This window comes from Puma concolor, chromosome A3, assembly GCF_028749965.1.
Source record: "Puma concolor isolate L17-30 chromosome A3, mPumCon1.1.hap2, whole genome shotgun sequence".
Taxonomy (NCBI): Eukaryota; Metazoa; Chordata; class Mammalia; order Carnivora; family Felidae; genus Puma; species Puma concolor.
Window position 1 is genome coordinate 79,059,763 of NC_141669.1, and position 19,533 is coordinate 79,079,295.

The following is a 19,533-nucleotide window of genomic DNA, read 5'->3' on the forward strand; positions in this document are numbered from 1 at the left end:
TGTTGGCTCCCTTTGCACAGAGCCCTGTTGTGATAGCCAATTAAGAACTGTTTCTTGGGGCGCCTGGGTGGCGCAGTCGGTTAAGCGTCCGACTTCAGCCAGGTCACGATCTCACGGTCCGTGAGTTCGAGCCCCGCATCAGGCTCTGGGCTGATGGCTCAGAGCCTGGAGCCTGTTTCCGATTCTGTGTCTCCCTCTCTCTCTGCCCCTCCCCCGTTCATGCTCTGTCTCTCTCTGTCCCAAAAATAAATAAACGTTGAAAAAAAAAATTAAAAAAAAAAAAAAAAAAAAAAAAGAACTGTTTCTTTGCTACCATCCTGTTGAGCCTGTGAACACAAGCCCTGGCCATGAGAGCCAAGCTACCAAGGGAATTGTCTTTTGGGTGGCAGACAAAAAAGCGGGGCACCAGATATAAACACAAGCTCCTTTCTCAGAGACACTGACCACCTGGGGAAGGGCAGAGGGTATCTGCCAGCATCCCAATCTCTGCAGAGGACTGTAGTCAGCCCCTAAATGTGTGTTTAATAAGAAGACTGTCCTTCAGGCCGCAGCTATGAAGATAAGCTAATAGGCTTCTTTCACAGATACTGGTGACCTGATACTGGTAGAAGAGAGTGCAAAGGTGTCCTCTGGCTTATGTTCCCTGATAGCAACTTCATAGGCCCCTAGATGAGTGCCAAACCAGAGGTCTGCCCCTCAGAATGAAACTCTAAGACAAGCAAATAAGCTTCTTTCTCAGAAAGACTGGAGGTGTGTTGTCTTTGCTGTGCCTTGGGGCAGTGGCCAACCAAGAACTGTCTGTTACAGTCCCATGAGACCCATGAAACAAGTCCCCTGGCCACCAGAGCGAGGTGATCAAGGGGCATTCCCTGGGTGGCAGGCATGAAAGCCAGAACACCAGACACATATACAGGGTCCCTTCCTGGAAATACTGGCAATTTGGAGTACAGCAGAGGGAAGGTGTGAAGACAGTGTCCATCTTGTGAGGTCTCTGGAGAGGAGACATCCCCGACAATATCTCTAACATTACCCCATTTAATATTGGCAATTTATCTCTGCAATTATGGGTAATATCAAGAATCTTATTAGACTCATTTTTTTTCTGTGTGTGTGTGTGTGTGTGTGTGTGTGTGTGTGTGTGTGTGTGTGATATAAGCTGGCTATACTAAGATGTAATGCACATCATAACTTTCCCCATTTTCTTTTGTTCTAATCAGGGGCTTATTCTGACAGTTAATAATAGCTTCTCTGAATTTCTCCAATTTTTGTTACCAGTGAGATGACACGAGTATTTCTCTAGGTTAACCTAGTTTCATTAGAATGACAGCCCAAGAAATACCATTAGAGTCTAAGTCTTTGTGTTCTAATATTCATTGTTGTTATAGCTATTTTCTTAGATAGTACTTAAAACATATAAAATTGTCTTTGTCATTCAACTTTTATAGACTGTTGTCAAAGTCTTTAAAAGACTCTTTTGAGTTGAACAGTCACAATCTGTGTATAACTTTTGACTTCCCCCAAATGTAACTATGTACAGTACTGTAGCAGAATGAAGGATCACAGTATCATCATCCTCACTGGAAAAGTTGGATCCTGGAGTGACACCTGCTCCTTGACCTTCTACACAGGAATCAGCAAAATCTCCTTCCAACCAGGGTCCAGGGGAAGGCAGAACACCTTTACCTGTCTCTCTAGGCTACTTGCTCCACCTCACCCACTTTATGTGGTTGTAATGAAGTTTCTGCCTGAGGGAAATGCTGATAAGTGGTGGTATTAACTCCCAGACTTAAGGAACTTTCAGCACCGAGGACAGCACCCCAGTTCGTTCCATGGTCCAGCTCTGGCCTCTATTTCCTGATCCCAACCCCATGTTCTCCCAGACCCTTTACCTAGGGGGGAGGGAGGTGGGGAAGCTAGTTATTCTTTGGTCCTTGGCCAGATCTGGCCAGTGACTGACCCCACCACGTCTGCAAGATCCCATCCCTCTCTCGACCTTGTTACTTTGCCTTTCAGTTCAAGGCCTCAACCCAATTCCACACAGCTAGGGCTGGGTGAGGAGGGCCAGGGGTGGGCCAGAATCGTGCAGTTGAAGCCTTCCTGGCGCCTTTCCTCCACCTTCCCTTTGCTTATAGTCATTTGGCAACTTCTACCTTACTTTTCAATCACAATATAAGATAGGTATTTATTAAAAAGAATCCACATATAAGTGTACCTGTGCAGTTCAAAATCATTCAAGGGTCAAATGTATATCATCATCTAAAAGTATCTGCCTATTTTGTGAATCTGACATTTAAGAAAGGGTAAATCAAAATTTTTTGTATCTTTTTTCTTTCTATAACAATGTACAACTATTTAAATATTTTAGGTCTAAATTTTTAAAGTTCATTACCAATCTAGACATTAAAATTTCAGTAACATATTAAATTTTCATGAATTGTAGTATCCTAAGAATTTTAGGGGTACCTGGGTGACTTAGTCATTTAAGCATCTCACTTTTTTTTTAATGTTTATTTTTGAAAGACAGAGTACGAGCAAGGGAGGGTTAGAGAGAGGGAGACACAGAGTCCAAAGCAGGTTCCAGGCTCTGAGCTGTCAGCACAGACCCCGATATGGGGCTTGAACTCACGGACTGTGAGATCATGATCTGAGCCAAAGTCAGAGTCTTAACCGACTGAGCCACCCAGGTGCCCCTTAAGTGTCCCACTCTTGGTTTCGGCTCAGGTCATCATCTCACAGTTTGTGAGATCGAGCCTTGCATCAGGCTCTGTGCTGACAGCATAGACTGCCTGGGTCTCTGTCTCCCTCTCTCTTGCCCCTCACCCACTCATTCTCTCTCTCTCTCTCAAAATAAATATAAAAATTTTAAAATAAAATTAAGCTATTTAAAAGGAAATTATTTAAATACTATATATGTGCATATATATATACTGTATATGTGTGTGTGTGTGTGTGTGTGTATAAATATATAAAGCTTTTACTTTTAAATTCAATTTTACTTTTAAATTCAATTTTAAATTAATCTAGTACAAACTATTGTGTCAAGTTTTTCACCACAAAGTGTTAGACTGAATCCCGTGAAGACTTTAGGTTGGTATGTTGCCATACAAATACCTACTGTGAGAGTAATTTGGAAAATCCAAGTACCAGCAGAAGCCCTTGTTTGTATTTTTTCCCCATTTCATGTGTATAGTGTTTTTCAGTACTGCTGATGAGAGCTGCATGGGGTAAAATTAGAACTTAAAATAGGAAGGCATGAGGCGACTGGGTGGCTCAGTCAGTTTAGAGTCCAAACTCTTGGTTTTGGATCAGGTCATGATTTAATGGTTTGGAAGTACGAGGCCTGGGTCAGGTGTGGAGCCTGCTTGGTTTCTCTCTCTCTCTCTCTCTGCTCCTCCCCCAGTTCGCATGCACTCTCTCTCTCAGAATAAAAAAAAAAAAAAAAACTTAAAAAAAAAAGGAAGACATTTGGTAGTCTCAGGTGATTCTTAAGAAGGAGCAAATTTAGGAGCCCTTAATGAGTTACCTTTATTGAAGTGAAGTTTGCCAACAAAATTATTTTTGTAAATGAGGGTTAATATGAAGTCCACCTATTTTCATGGCTTTGCAACGCCATATTTGCTTTGGTGTAGAAAGAGAACCTCAAGCCTAAATGTGTCCTGGTTTTGCAGGTGCACCAGGAGATTGTGCTAGTGAGACCACATGAGGTCCAGGTCTGCCACGAGCCCAGAGTGCCAGAGTTCTGACTGTATAGGAATCTGGTGTCTGTCCCTACATGGCAAGACACAGGCTGGAAAAGCGAGCTGTCTGGTTCTACTGAGCCTTGGTGTAAAGCAGAGAAGAGGTAGGACTCAAATTCCTTTTGTACATTTCAGTTGAACCACTGTGACATTCTTGGGGATGGGTGGATTTCTTCATGATGTAACTGGGCTCAAGCAGAACATTTGTGCTTAGTGTCTCCTGGTTACCCAGCAAGACTGGGTGTTCAAAGACTGGCTTTAAAATAGACTGGAAATAAGTGGGTGAGAAAATAAGTTGGAACAGGCAAGACTTTTTTTTTTTATTATGAAATTTATTGTCAAATTGGTTTCCATACAACACCCAGTGCTCATCCCAGAAGGTGCCCTCCTCAATACCCATCACCCAACCTCCCCTCCCTCCCACCCCCCATCAACCCTCAGTTTGTTCTCAGTTTTTTGAGTCTCTTATGCTTTGGCTCTCTCCCTCTCTAACCTCTTTTTTTTTTTTTGTCTTCCCCTCCCCCATGGTCTTCTGTTAAGTTTCTCAGGATCCACATAAGAGTGAAAACATATGGTATCTGTCTTTCTCTGTATGACTTATTTCACTTAGCATAACACTCTCCAGTTCCATCCACGTTGCTACAAAGGGCCATATTTCATTCTTTCTCATTGCCACGTAGTATTCCATTGTGTATATAAACCACAATTTCTTTATCCATTCATCAGTTGATGGACATTTAGGCTCTTTCCATAGTTTGGCTATTGTTGAAAGTGCTGCTATAAACATTGGGGTACAAGTGCCCCTATGTATCAGTACTCCTGTATCCCTTGGGTAAATTCCTAGTAGTGCTATTGCTCGGTCATAGGGTAGGTCTATTTTTAATTTTTTGAGGAACCTTCACACTGTTTTCCAGAGCAGCTGCACCAGTTTGCATTCCCACCAACAGCGCAAGAGGGTTCCCGTTTCTCCACATCCTCTCCAGCATCTATAGTCTCCTGATTTGTTCATTTTAGCCACTCTGGTGTGAGGTGATATCTGAGTGTGGTTTTGATTTGTATTCCCCTGATGAGGAGTGACATTGAGCATCTTTTCATGTGCCTGTTGGCCATCTGGATGTCTTTTTTTTTTTTTTTAACGTTTATTTATTTTTGAGACAGAAAGAGACAGAGCATGAATGGAGGAGGGTCAGAGAGAGAGGGAGACACAGAATCCGAAACAGGCTCCAGGCTCCGAGCTGTTAGCACAGAGCCTGACACGGGGCTCGAACTCACAGACCGCGAGATCATGACCTGAGCAGAAGTTGGACGCCCAACCGACTGAGTCACCCAGGCGCCCTTGGATGTCTTCTTTAGAGAAGTGTCTATTCATGTTTTCTGCCCATTTCTTCACTGGATTATTTGTTTTTCGGGTGTCGAGTTTGGTGAGCTCTTTATAGATTTTGGATACTAGCCCTTTGTCTGATATGTCATTTGCAAATATCTTTTCCATTCCGTTGGTTGCCTTTTAGTTTTGTTGATTGTTTCCTTTGCTGTGCAGAAGCTTTTTATCTTCATGAGGTCCCAATAGTTCATTTTTGCTTTTAATTCCCTTGCCTTTGGGGATGTGTCAAGTAAGAAATTGCTGTGGCTGAGGTCAGAGAGGTTTTTGCCTGCTTTCTCCTCTAGGGTTTTGATGGTTTCCTGTCTCACATTCATGTCCTTTATCCATTTTGAGTTTGTTTTTGTGAATGGTGTAAGAAAGTGGTCTAGTTTCATCCTTCTGCATGTTGCTGTCCAGTTCTCCCAGCACCATTTGTTAAAGAGACTGTCTTTTTTCCATTGGATATTCTTTCCTGCTTTGTCAAAGATTAGTTGGCCATACTTTTGTGGGTCTAGTTCTGGGTTTTCTATTCTATTCCATTGGTCTATGTGTCTGTTTTTGTGCCAATACCATGCTGTCTTGATGATGACAGCTTTGTAGTAGAGGCTAAAGTCTGGGATTGTGATGCCTCCTGCTTTGGTCTTCTTCAAAATTACTTTGGCTATTCGGGGCCTTTTGTGGTTCCATACAAATTTTAGGATTGCTTGTTCTAGCTTCAAGAAGAATGTTGGTGCAATTTTGATTGGATTGCACTGAATGTGTAGGTAGCTTTGGGTAGTATTGACATTTTAACAATATTTATTCTTCCAATCCATGAGCACGGAATGTTTTTCCATTTCTTTGTATCTTCTTCAATTTCCTTCATAAGCTTTCTATAGTTTTCAGCATACAGATCTTTTACATCTTTGGTTAGGTTTATTCCTAGGTATTTTATGCTTCTTGGTGCAATTGTGAATGGGATCAGTTTCTTTATTTGTCTTTCTGTTGCTTCATTATTAGTGTATAAGAATGCAACTGATTTCTCTACATTGATTTTGTATCCTGTGACTTTGCTGAATTCATGTATCAGTTCTAGCAGACTTTTGGTGGAGTCTATCAGCTTTTCCATGTATAATATCATGTCATCTGCAAAAGGTGAAAGCTTGACTTCATCTTTGCCAATTTTGATGCCTTTCATTTCCTTTTGTTGTCTGATTGCTGATGCTAGCACTACCAACACTATGTTAAACAACAGTGGTGAGAGTGGACATCCCTGTCGTGTTCCTGATCTCAGGGGGAAAGCTCTCAGTTTTTCCCCATTGAGGATGATATTAGCTGTGGGTTTTTCATAAATGGCTTTTATGATGTTTAAGTATGTTCCTTCTACCCCGACTTTCTCGAGGGTTTTTATTAAGAATTTTGTCAAATCTTGTCAAATGCTTTTTCTGCATTGATTGACAGGATCATATGGTTCTTATCTTTTCTTTTATTAATGTGATATATCACATTGATTGATTTGTGAATGTTGAACCAGCCCTGCAGCCCAGGAATGAATCCCACTTGATCATGGTGAATAATTCTTTTTATATGCTGTTGAATTCTATTTGCTAGTATCTTATTGAGAATTTTTGCATCCATATTCATCAGGGATATTGGCGTGTAGTTCTCTTTTCTTACTGGGTGTCTGTCTGGTTTAGGAATCAAAGTAATACTGGCTTCATAGAATGAGTCTGGAAGTTTTCCTTCCCTTTCTATTTTTTTGGAACAGCTTGAGAATGATAGGTATTATCTCTGCTTTAAATGTCTGGTAGAATTCCCCTGGGAAGCCATCTGGTCCTGGACTCTTACTTGTTGGGAGAGTTTTGATGACTGATTCAATTTCTTCGCTGGTTATGGGTCTGTTCAAGCTTTCTATTTCCTCCAGTTTGAGTTTTGGAAGTGTGTGGGTATTTAGGAATTTGTCCATTTCTTCCAGATTGTCCAGTTTGTTGGCATATAATTTTTCATAGTATTCCCTGATAATTGCTTGTATTTCTGAGGGATTGGTTGTAATAATTCCATTTTCATTCATGATTTTATCTATTTGGGTCATCTCCCTTTTCTTTTTGAGAAGCCAAGCTAGAGGTTTATCAATTTTGTTTATTTTTTTCAAAAAAACAACTCTTTGTTTCATTGATCTGCTCTACAGTTTTTTTAGATTCTATATTGTTTATTTCTGCTCTGATCTTTATTATTTCTCTTCTTCTGTTGGGTTTGGGGTGTCTTTGCTGTTCTGCTTCCATTTCCTTTAGGTGTGCTGTTAGATTTTGTATTTGGGATGTTTCTTGTTTCTGGAGATAGGCCTCGCAATGTATTTTCCTCTCAGGACTGCCTTTGCTGCATCCCAAAGCATTTGGATTGTTGTATTTTCATTTTCATTTGTTTCCATATATTTTTAAATTTCTTCTCTAATTGCCTGGTTGACCCATTCATTCTTCAGTAGGGTGTTCTTTAACCTCCATGCTTTTGGAGTTTTCTAGACTTTTTCCTGTGGTTGATTTCAAGTTTCATAGCATTGTGGTCTGAAAGTGTGCATGGCATGATCTCAATTCTTTTATACTACTTAAGGGCTGTTTTGTGAACCAGTATGTGATCTATCTTAGAGAATGTTCCATGTGCACTCGAGAAGAAAGTATATTCTGCTGCTTTAGGATGAAAAGTTCTGAATGTATCTGTCAAGTACATCTGGTTTAGTATATCATTCAGGGCCCTTGTTTCTTTATTGATTCTCTGTCTATATGATCTGTCCATTGTTGTAAGTGGAATATTAAAGTCTCCTGCAATTACCACATTCTTATCAATAAGATTGCTTATGTTTGTGATTGTTTTATATATTTGGGGGCTTCCATATTTGGTGCATAGACATTTATATTTGTTAGCTCTTCCTGATGGATAGACCCTGTAATTATTATGTAATGCCCTTCTTCATCTCGTTACTGCCTTTAAAATAAAGTCTAGTTTGTCTGATATAAGTATGGCTACTCCAGCTTTCTTTTGACTTCCAGTAGCATGATAGATAGTTCTCCATCCCTTCACTTTCAATCTGAAGGTGTCCTCAGGTCTAAAATGAGTCTCTTGTAGACAGAAAATAGATGGGTCTTGTTTTTTTATCCATTCTGATATGCTATGTCTTTTGGTTGGAGCATTTAGCCCATTTACATTCAGTGTTATTATTGAAAGATATGGGTTTAGTCATTGTGATATCTGTAGGTTTCATGCTTGTAGTGATGTCTCTGGTACTTTGTGATCCTTGCAACATTTCACTTTCAGAGTCCCCCTTAGGGTCTCTTGTAGGGCTGGTTTAATGGTGATGAGTTCCTTCAGTTTTTGTTTGGGAAGACCTTTATCTCTCCTCCTATTCTGAATGACAGACTTGCTGGGTAAAGGATTCTTGGCTGCATATTTTTTCTGTTCATCACATTGAAGATCTCCTGCCATTCCTTTCTGGCCTGCCAAGTTTCAGTAGATAGGTCTGATACTACCCTTATGTGTCTACCTTTGTATGTTAGGGCCCATTTATACCTAGCTGCTTTCAGAATTCTCTCTTTATCCTTGTATTTTGCCAGTTTCACTATGGTATGTCGTGTGGAAGATTGATTCAAGTTACGTCCGATGGGAGTTCTCTGTGCCTCTTGGATTTCAATGCCCTTTTCCTTCCCCAGATCAGGGAAGTTCTCAGCTATGATTTGTTCAAATACACCTTCAGCCCCTTTCTCTCTCTCTTCTTCTTCTGGAATTCCTATGATACAGATATTGTTCCATTTGATTGCATCACTTAGTTCTCTAATTCTCCCCTCATACTCCTGGATTTTTTTATCTTTTTTTCAGCTTCCTCTTTTTCCATAATTTTGTCTTCTAATTCACCTATTCTCTCCTCTGCCTCTTCAATTGCAGCTCATTTATAGCATTTTTAAGCTCCTCCTGTTTCTTAGTCCCTTGATCTCTATAGCAATAGATTCTGTGCTGTCCTCTATACTTTTTTCAAGCCCAGCGATTAATTTTATGACTATTATTTTAAATTCATTTTGTTATACTGTTTAAATCGTTTTTGATCAGTTCATTAGCTGTCACTACTTCCTGGAGTTTCTTTTGAGGAGAATTCTTCCGTTTCGTCATTTTGGATAGTCCCTGGAGTGGCACAGAACTGCAGGGCTCTTCTTCTGTGTTGTCTGGAGTAACTTGCGTTGGTGGGTGGGGCTGCAGTCAGACCTGATGTCTGCCCCCAGCCCACCGCTGGGGCCACAGTCAGCTGGTGTGTGCCTTATCTTCCCCTCTCCCAGAGGCAGGACTCACTGTGGAGTGGTGTGGTCCCTGTCTGGGCTACTTGCACACTGCCAGGCTTGTGGTGCTGCTTCTATGGGATCTGGCGTATTAGCCCGGGTGGATCCACAAGGTGCACAGGGGTGGGAGGGAGGCAGACCCTCGGAGGGATGGATCCACAGAAGCATAGCATTGGGTGTTTGCGCAGTGCAAGGAAGTTTGGTGGCGGGAACTTGTTCCCTTTAGAATTTCGTTGGGGCGCCTGGGTGGCGCAGTCGGTTAAGCGTCCGACTTCAGCTAGGTCACGATCTCGCGGTCCGTGAGTTCGAGCCCCGCGTCGGGCTCTGGGCTGATGGCTCAGAGCCTGGAGCCTGTTTCCGATTCTGTGTCTCCCTCTCTCTCTGCCCCTCCCCCGTTCATGCTCTGTCTCTCTCTGTCCCAAAAATAAATAAACGTTGAAAAAAAAAAATTAAAAAAAAAAAAAAAAGAATTTCGGCTGGGGGATGGGAGAGGGAAATGGCGCTTGCCAGCACTTTTGTTCCCCCGGGGAGCTCTGTCCTTCCAAGGACTCAACAACTCTCCCTCCTGTTGTCCTCTAGCCCTCCCACTCTCCGAGCAGAGCTGTTGACTTATAACATTCCAGATGTTAAGTCCTGTTGGCTGTCAGAACTCATGCAGTCCAGCCCCTCCGCTTTTGCAAGCCAGACTTGGGGGCTCTGCCTTGCCAGGCAGGCTGCCCCTCCACCGTCCCGGCTCCCTCCTGCCAGTCTGTGTAGCACGCACTGCCTTTCCACCCTTCCTACCCTCTTCCATGGGCCTCTTGTCCACGCTTGGCTCTGGAGAATCTGTTCTGCTAGTCTTCTGGTGGTTTTCTGGGTTATTTAGTCCGATGTGGGTGGAATCTAAGTGATCAGCAGGACGCGGTGAGCCCAGCATCCTCCTACACCACCATCTTCCGGGAGTGGGGGCAGGGGGAAGAAACCAGGCAAGACTTTCTGAAAGATTAAACCAAACTGACATTATTGTGGCATACCCAGCTTACCTGGTATGTGTTTATGTGTTATATCTACAGGTACCATTTGGAGGATTTGTGGGAGTTTTAAAATTGGAAAAGGGTCAACACTCTTCTATTTAAAAGGAAGAGGACATATTAGATGTGTGCATTTTTTTCTATCAGGGACCTTCAGTGACCACCGTGGAAAGACACGGAATTTAGACCATAGGAAGTTCCAGCCACGATAAATCAAACTGCATAGAATAAGGCAATGATACAAGGGTGTACTTTGGGGTGAGAGAATCCAAATAAATTAATCTTGCTGTAAAGAAGAGACACACAACAATTCAAGGCTTTTGAAAAAAGCATCATTTATTTCAAAGTACAACACAAAGTTGTATTTTTAAGAAATACACATTCAATCTTGTATTTCAAGACTTGGCTATGTGCATTTCAGTTTATCTTTAAAATAAATTCAGGTATACAAATGGTACATACCTCAAGTACAAACAGCACAGAAAATGCATATGGTCTCAACCGAATGTTTTTACATTCATTCACTGTTCTTAAAGTTGACTTACATTTCTGTAATCTGCTTTTAAACCAAGACAGCCTTATTTTAAAAAAATACTCTGTATTTTTCAGCACAAAGTCCTCATACGTTTTTAAAATTAGATCTTGGCGCATAATATTGTGAAATTATTAAAAACCAAACTTGGTAATTTAATAAAATTGTCACATGCCAGGACTTCTGATTCAACTCAAATTATTTCCTTAGCTGTAAATGTCAAATTTGTGTTCATACAGATAAATAAAGGATGGAAGAAGACAGGTGGTGGAAACTTGATAGCAGTTAAGGTTTTCAGATGTACAGGCCTTATTAGAGTTTGTGGCTGAGTCCAGACTTTTCCCTAAAAGCACAACAGCAAATCTCATATTATCGTAATTGCAAGAAAGATCTGAAAGAAGCGAGTGGTACGAGCCTGCCCTGCTTGAATCTGTTTTGCAAAGATGAGGAGGGTGGGGAGTGGGAAGCTACAGCAGTAACAGCCTTAAAAGATGTCTCAAAAACTGGCATATCATGATCTAGATGAGGGGCCCCCACTTTTTTTTTTTTTGCCTAATTTCAATTCTCATGAGGGAAGTGTGAATTAGACCAAGGGTCAGAGCTTCTTCTTCCGATTGTGGGGCTCCATATCCGCCACGGGTTGTACGTTTGCCCCAGATCATCGGCCGGACTGGAGGTGGAGGGAGCATGAGGAGCAGAGGAGGTCTCTGTGCCCATGAGGCCGATGCTTGGCAGCGTGCTGGCTGGGGTGGAGAAGGGCAGGGTGCTATTCAGGCTGCTGGACCAGATCGAGTTGCAGAATGGAGTGGTGGACCACAAGCTGCTGGTGTTGCCGAGGATCGACTGACAAGACAGAAAACATAGCATGGAGCATCGGGGCTGACAGGCGCGCAGGTGGGACGCGGGTGAAGGTTAGGCTACAAACTGGGACTGGGCCGCAGCTTCGATAACCTTCTTTATCTTGTATATAAATGTTTCATATATACGGGCATCTCAGGGTCTGGTGTTTTAAAGAAAGGTTGGCAAACTACAGTCGGAGGGCCAAATCCAGCTCTGCCTGTTTCTGTCCACAGGAGGTCTGCCGGAACACGGCCGCACCTGCCTGTGGCCGTGCTGTCCCACTACTTCTGTGCTGCCGTGGCGCAGGTGAGCAGACGTTACAGAAGCAGCAGGGCCCACAAAGCCTAAGATCTTTCCCGACCCCTGTTTGAAAGGCACCTTAACCATTCTTTAAAAATGAAGCTAGAATGATTACAGTGAATATAAGTTTGAAATCCATGAAGGTAAAATATCTCCTGTTCAACCCTGCTTGTCTAATTTAGTTTTCCTGAGAATGAAGAAAGAATCACAGTGGGATATTTTTTTCTGTCATAATTTTGTGAAAGCTGAAACCAGTAATTATTTTCCTTGGTAAGAATACTTTTTTGGTGCATGGTCTTTACGGAAAAATCTAGCTGAGAAACACACACTGGAAAAGCTCAAGCTAAGACACAGGTGTTTCTCAGAAGCAAAATAAATGTGACCCTCCAGCAGCTTGCTCCTGGGGGGCTGAGGGACTGCAGGATGGAGAGGGTGAAGGCCACCCTCAGTCGCTGTCTGGCCCCAGCCACAGGTGGGGCAGATTTACAGGTTGGGAAGATGCTGGAATGACTTTTCTCTACTAGGAGACCAAACCCACAGCTGCTCATTTGTTGTTTCTATAATTTGACTGTAATAGCTCTGAAGAATACTGATGGGTCACTCTGGCAGAGTAAGAACACAGCAATGGAGACAATAAAAGAACTAACCTGACCCTTCCACATTGCTCTCTGGCTTTTATAACGGTGCCAGTGCTGCCTGAGTGACAGTGACAGCAGTAATAATGAGGGTTCAGGTGAGGCCCAAGCCCCAAGTACTCACAGAGGCCGTGTGGGTCGGGGAACCGGAGCTGGCTGGCCAGGAAGGGCTGGGATCCGTTGCTGGAGAGTCCCAAAGGTAGGAAGGGCCACTACTAAACTCGTTCCAGCCCCTCTGGGAGGCCTGATTGCACGACCGAGATAACCCGAGTTTGCTGAAAACTTCTGCAAGTAAGGAAGCAATCAATTCTGTATCTTATGTTGCCACACTCACTCATGTAGGACAAGATGGGGCATTCAGAGGCACATATCCCCCCATTGCTCACTTGGAGTCTCACACCTGCTCTGCCAGCTCCCACCACACCCCAGGGAAGATGGGGAACAGGGGGCGTTCCCCACAACACAGGCACATGGCACACAATCTGAGCTCTTTACCCACACCCATCACTGGATGACATCAAGTGCAAATACCCCATCTCTGACATGACCGTGGTGAATGCAAAGCTTGCACTGTTGCCTCTAATTCTGGACAGCAAGTAAGGAGCCCAGCACAGCCAGGAGTTGTATTTCAGACACAAAATCCTTTCTCGAAGTTCTTAAATGCTGGGAATACAAACCAACTGGCACTCCCAGCACTAAGCTCGTGCCTTTGGCTTTGGGCCTGTGGGGAAGTGGAGGTGGAACAAGAGACCCTTTTGAGAGCTTCACGCTGGGCTTCCTTCTTCCCTGGGCTACAGTACCAGGGGCTGAGCAGGGCTGGGCTCCTGAGCACCTGTCTGGGAGAGAAGCCTCGGCCCCACTGCCTTAAAACCAGCCTGTGTATCTCATGTCTGTTGGGACCTGACTACAATGACGAAGAAACGCACCTTTTAGAAATGTCTACTGAGTGACAGCCTTTCCTATTTCAGTGGGCCTCTTTACACAAACTAGACTTCGTCTTCCTCTCTTGTCTACAGGCTTATCATTTACAGGTCTAGTGTTAAACACTCACCACCAGTTAGGTTAAAAGAATTTCCGAATGCCGAGAATGAATTGAGGGGAGTGAAGTCGGGGCTGCCGGGGTTGCTGGCAGGACTCCACAGACCCGAGCTGGATGTTACAGGAGGAAAACACAACACACAGAGATGTACGGTGGTTAGCGGGGATGGGCCCATTACACACAGCCTCACAAACAGCAGACGCTGCTTCAACTGGGGGTGCTCAAATATTAAAGACAAAGGCAGAACTGGAGCATGGCTTCTCTGCCATGAAGGATTAAGCACGGAGAGGTTCTAAGCTCCTATCCTACCATAAGCTGTGAGTTGGGTTCAAAGCAAGTGTTCTGAAGAGAAAATAGCTATTTTTTCCCTTATGTTTACTTTCTGGTAATGGGGGATTTATTTAAAAACTTTCAAATCTAGGACTCATTCCTTTTAGTGCAAAGTAGGTAAAATTGGGACTATCCTGACAGTGTTAACTGATATTTATCTGGGACCATGAGCCAAGGCAAGCACTGTATGTCGCCATGCCCAGTAGGATTGCTGTGGGTCAGGAAAGTGGCATGTCCAATAATTTACCATAAGCTGTCTAGCACTGGCTTCAATTTCCTTCTCAAGCACATTTTTGTTCTCCTATGTCTGATTATCAGATCACATCCTGTCCTGTGACAGACCACGATAATGAAGAAGGATGAGCACACATCTGAATCCCTGAGATGCCACGTGTGCCTCCTTCCCTGTTGGGGGTGCCGCCAGGGGGAGCACAGCAAGTGGCTCTGATTCCACACAACAGACAGGGGTTTCTAGAGGTGCTGATTGCTTTGATGGCCTACCTGTAATCTAGGGGAGACGCAAGTATGGACAGAAGAGGCTAACTTGCCTTGAGGAACATTTATCTTTCGATTAAGAATGGTCTACTGTACCTGTCTGAGCCGTCGCTGTCAACAGGAGTGTGTGAAATGCCAAGGCTGCTGGGAAAATCTGTTTTGTTTGAAGAAACTTTAGCAAAGCCATTCCCTCCTGTAACAATACACTCTGAATCAATCAACTGGGCAATTCTGCCCTGCCCACAGCCCGGGTGTGACAGGTCCAACACCAAGCCACTCACCTGGGCTCTTGTCATACCCGGCTGTGACTGCAGCAAAAGTGGGGTTGCCGTTCTTGCCAGGGAGTGAGGCTGCTTTTGTCAATTTGTGTTTGCTTCCATTTGGCTGCTTGGGTTTAGGGTCACTTGAAGGGAGAAGCAAAGACCAAGGTCATTCCTCATCAGCACTGTCCACAGCGGACGGCCGCTGGGGGCCCTTGTCTCAGGCGGTGGGACTGCCACAGGACTGAGTGCACACAGTACTTTCATTGCGGCCCGGCCCAGGGCAGCCCCCAGACCACAGCCCAGCCTCATGCAAAATGCTCCCACACCTGAGACTGTGCAGTCTGATGGGACATAGGGACTTGGGGGAGAGGTACAAAAATATAGGGCCCCTAGGAAAGAGATGAGGGAGGGGATGAGCTGACTGGACGAGGGACTGGAAAGGCTGCAATCCCAGCAGAGAAGAGCACCAGAGAGGGAGCCAGCGGGTTGTAGAACGAGGAGAACAAGAGATTGCCGGTGGGCAACAAAGCTCTACAGGGCTCATCTCCTCCTGTCAGGAGCCGGTGAGGGGCCTGATTCAGCAAGGTCCCAAGCAGGGCAGCCTGCCCCCAGCCTCAGTGGTTACTGCCTCTTTGGCGAGAGATAAAAACTGGGCAGGGTTGCTGCAGGTGGGTAGGTGGCTCCCCAAGTGAAAGGCTGGGATGGTGATGGCACCTGAGCTGTGCTTGCTGGGGGTGACAAGCGGAGCTGACAGCAGTGCGGACACGCAGTAAGAACTTGTTACAGGCTCCTCACTCTCGCTGCTAACTTAGGCAAATACAGTGGGGGCTGTGGACCTCCAGGGAGGAGTGCAGTTGGGAGGCTGCCTCCCATGGGCACAGCACTTCCAGCAGCACCTCTTGCGACAGCCAGGCTTGTGCCAGACCCTGCTCTTTTAACTGCTCAGCTCCATTGCTTTAAGCTCAAAATAAATGTCCCATAAAGCCACGTCCTCCATGCACAGGGCATCTGTAGATCTTCATTTAATACTCAGGATGCTTACTGACTCTAGAATTATAATGTAATTCTAAGTTAAATGATGAACCTGTTGGTTCCTGGGTGATGAAAGCTAACGACTGGAGTCTGGCATGGACATGGGAGCACTGACCCTGGGCAAGGGCAGAACACTGAACAGCACAGGTGTGAGAGGCAGGACAGGACAGCAGGCTGTGGCCACTGAGCATTTCCACTTGAAGGGGGCAAGCACCTGCAGAACTTAAGTTATCTGAAGAGTGGTGGAGCCAGGGACCCACCTGTTGGAGCTGCTGTTGACGATGCTGCTGTAGCTGCCCCGGGCTGCAAACGGGCAGGGGGCGGCGGGGGGAGAAGGAGAGGCAGGTGTCGGTGAGGTCTGGCGTTGTTTTAAGAAAATGTCTGCATTGAGGGTTTGCAGAGAAAGTTTATAAAGACTATCGGTAGCTGGAAATGAAAAATAAAAGGTCTCATTAATGTGTTTTGATTTTTACTCTTCAAAATTAGTTACTTTTGAGGTTCTGATACAATGCAGAACTCAAGTTCATCTACAAAGAAAAAGTAAAGCTTTTACATGTGTTCTGTTTAAAGGTCTGAAAGGAAAGAGGGAAGTCGTGTCTCTCTCTGCAGTAGGAGACTTCCCGAGAATCACCTGCACGACCCATCCTCTCTGTGCTCTGCAGGACCCTCCCGGACAGCTTCTCCCACCTCAGGCTGGGAAGGTGGCTTTCCCATGTCCTTCAGGCATGCACAGGGAGAGCCAATGACTGGAACCTGAAAGAGTCTCTGTGCTTCCACCCAGGCTCACACCTGCAAAACACCCTTGAGTTCTATTCCATGATGCTACCCCGCACTCCGCTGGCAGGCCTGGTGTGTGGCCACCCCCAGTCCGTTTTTCCAAGGATATGAGCTAACAGGAGTCCTGCTGCCCTTTAGGGTAATGTGCACACAGCTGTTTGAAAATCTTAAAAAATTTGTTTAAAACAGAAAAAACTGTTGTGAAAAACCTATCCTGCTCTCACTAAAAGCAAATACATAGAACTTCGTTCAGCAAATGGTATCGTCTTGCACGTCCACCGTGTGCAGCGTGGTGGCATCCTGCTCCAGCTACTGCGAAACAGTCTCCATGGGCTCCCGGTGTGCAAGGCTGCCTTGCCTTGTCCTCCTCGTTTTCCATCCCTGCCCAACACAGCTCTGTCCAGGTTGGCGCATTTCCACCTCATCCCCTCCTGATTCCCCTTCACGCCCTGTGCAAGCCCTGCCCACAGTGAGGACAGTTTGCTCTACTCCTATTTTCTGTGAAGGGTCTGTTTCATCTCACTTCCAGAACAGAAGCCTGCTCAACACAGTGGTTCAACTTCCCTTGTGATTCTCTCCTGCACCAGTGGTTCCCCTAAACCCCCAGGGCTCGGGGCCTGGATAAAACCGCATGTTCCTTGACTGTGTCAAGGCATCCGTTATGGTGTTGCCATGCTAAGCACACTTCTTGAAGCCCAAGGTATCCATTCACTCCCCATCTTCAGTGCCACCTTGTGATCTACCCCAAGAATTCTGACTTTCCTCAGTGGTGCTGGCACGTCACACACTGTCCTTGTCTCCACCCCACCAACTTTCACCCGTGGTTATGTGGATAATCCTCACATGTTCTGTTGTCTGCTGACTCGATGTCCATGCTCAGGGCCCGTCTCAAATGCTATCTCCTATATGGGCCCTGCTCAAAGCTCTCCACCTTTCTGCCTGCCTCAAAAGCCCCTAACATAGTGTCTGTCTGATATCACCTCTATATTGTAGGGCCATTATCTGTACAACTGTCCTGACCCTTCCCTAGCCACTCCTTGTAGGATACCTTCTCTGACCCCACCCCCCACGCTGCCCCCCGAAGTGAGCTGGGAACTGCCCACGCTGGAACGGGCCACACTCCGCCTTGTGTGTGCTTGCTCGCCCCAGGTGCCTGTCCTGGTGGGGGTGGGGGGGCAGCGTGTGGTGCATCCCTTGGCAGCTCTCCTTTAGTGGGATGTGTTTTACTGGGCCCAGTAGCTACAGAAGTACTTACTAAATGTCAGAACGAAACAGGAGAAGAAAAGTCAGAAAAACATCTTATGGAATAATGCTTGATGTAGGAAGGGAAGATGGGGGAAGGTAAGGGGTGGCCAAAAATAGTACAGGACATGGGCAATTAAGAGAACTTTTTGACTCAATATATTTCCTCTGTGGCTATTTGCCTCTTAATAACCCCTTGGATATGTTGTCTGTTTAAACCACAAAATTATTCCAGGAGAATTTTCTCAGCATCTCCTATGGGTACAGGGCACCACGCTATAAGGGGTGCTACTTGGGGTAGAAAGATCTCTACACATGGATTCCCAGAGAAGCGCAGGCTTGCACAGCCCTGAGTGGAAAAATGCTTTAATCCGCTGGGAACCCTAGGAAATGAGGCACTGCTAAGAGGGCTTGGAGGCTAGCAGTCTCGGCCAGAGAAATTATTAGCAAAGGGTGAAGGGAAAAAAAGACTGAGAAAGCAGGGGTGGAGGAAGTTTACTGGACTGATTCTTACTGGTTTCATATAGCAATATTGTGTATATAGTGGAGCCCTGCGAGAACTTTCTAGTAGGCTGGTGGTAAGAACAGAGAGGTTACAGGATGTGGGATCAACGTAAGGTATTCATTGGCTGAAAAAACAAAATAATTATGCAGATGTGGGCCTTGGAGCAAGTATACACTTTTTCCAGTGGCAAACCATCTAGCTGTATGACAGTGAGCTCTGCTCTGAGGCACTGGGCTCTCTCAGCCTTCGTGGATGGGCCTGGGGAGGAAACACAGGCCCAAAGAACTGTGCTTTCCAAACATTTTCTTCTCCAGACCATTTGTCTCGCATTTCTCACATTTCTTCCCTCCTGAGGTGTGAAGCCAAACTCCCACTGGGTTGGATCTGGTCATCCTTCCCTCCTCTGTCCCAAAGGAGTGATGTCAGCATGTTCATCAGGTGCCACTTTGGTGACAACACCCGTCACAGCCAACGATCTTGTCTCGAAGGCTGTGTCCGGTGACGGCCCTCTTTACCACATCATGTGTTGTTACTCACACTAGCAGAGCTTATGTTTACTTTACTGGGCTACAGACAACCCCATGGAACTGGCTCCTCAGGGATGTTGTATTCCCAGTGCTGGAAACCTCCCTCTGTGGTGGAGGTAAGGTCTGTTTAATGCAGAACTGCCCAAGTCACAAACTATAAGCCTAGGACTGGTGTCTAGCTGAAACCTCAGAGGGGAATCTAAGGAGCAAAAAGCATTCAGCCTGGATGCAAGGACTACAGAGAGACTCGTGTGAGATCTCTTGAATGACCAGGGATTTAGGTTTATATCTCATCCCAGGCAAAAAACAGCACTAAAAAGTGCCAGGAAATCTCACGGCAAATAGGGGGCTACAGGTTTTAACACAGAAAGCGTCTCTTTCCATTGCGTATTTATGTAAGTGAAAATGTGAAAGACGCCACGCTTAATGTACATGGCACCTGGATTTCCAAGTTCTTTGATCTCATTCAACTTTGAGGGCTTCAGTCACCCACTGTTCATTTAAATGTCCCTTCACCCCAAACAATCCTGTTGTTCAACCCTAATTTTCCCTTTGGCACAAACTGGCCAAGTGTGAGTTCTAACACTGTGGTGAATGTAGATGAATCAGTC

At 45.0% G+C, this 19,533-nt stretch overlaps 1 protein-coding gene across 2 annotated transcripts in view; it reads right to left on the reverse strand.

The window, feature by feature from the left end:
* Nucleotides 1–10,715: 10,715 nt before the first annotated feature.
* TMEM131 (transmembrane protein 131) overlaps nt 10,716–19,533 on the reverse strand; it is a 239,982-nt gene continuing 231,164 nt past the window's right edge. For both annotated transcript variants that reach the window (XM_025932297.2, XM_086701269.1), the window contains 6 exons: nt 16,132–16,297; nt 14,858–14,979; nt 14,673–14,769; nt 13,764–13,861; nt 12,837–12,997; nt 10,716–11,780 (listed from right to left, as the gene is read on the reverse strand). In XM_025932297.2, the coding sequence (XP_025788082.2) occupies nt 11,496–11,780; nt 12,837–12,997; nt 13,764–13,861; nt 14,673–14,769; nt 14,858–14,979; nt 16,132–16,297 (929 nt within the window). In that variant the 3' untranslated portion in view covers nt 10,716–11,495. The remainder of the gene's footprint in view (nt 11,781–12,836; nt 12,998–13,763; nt 13,862–14,672; nt 14,770–14,857; nt 14,980–16,131; nt 16,298–19,533) is intronic.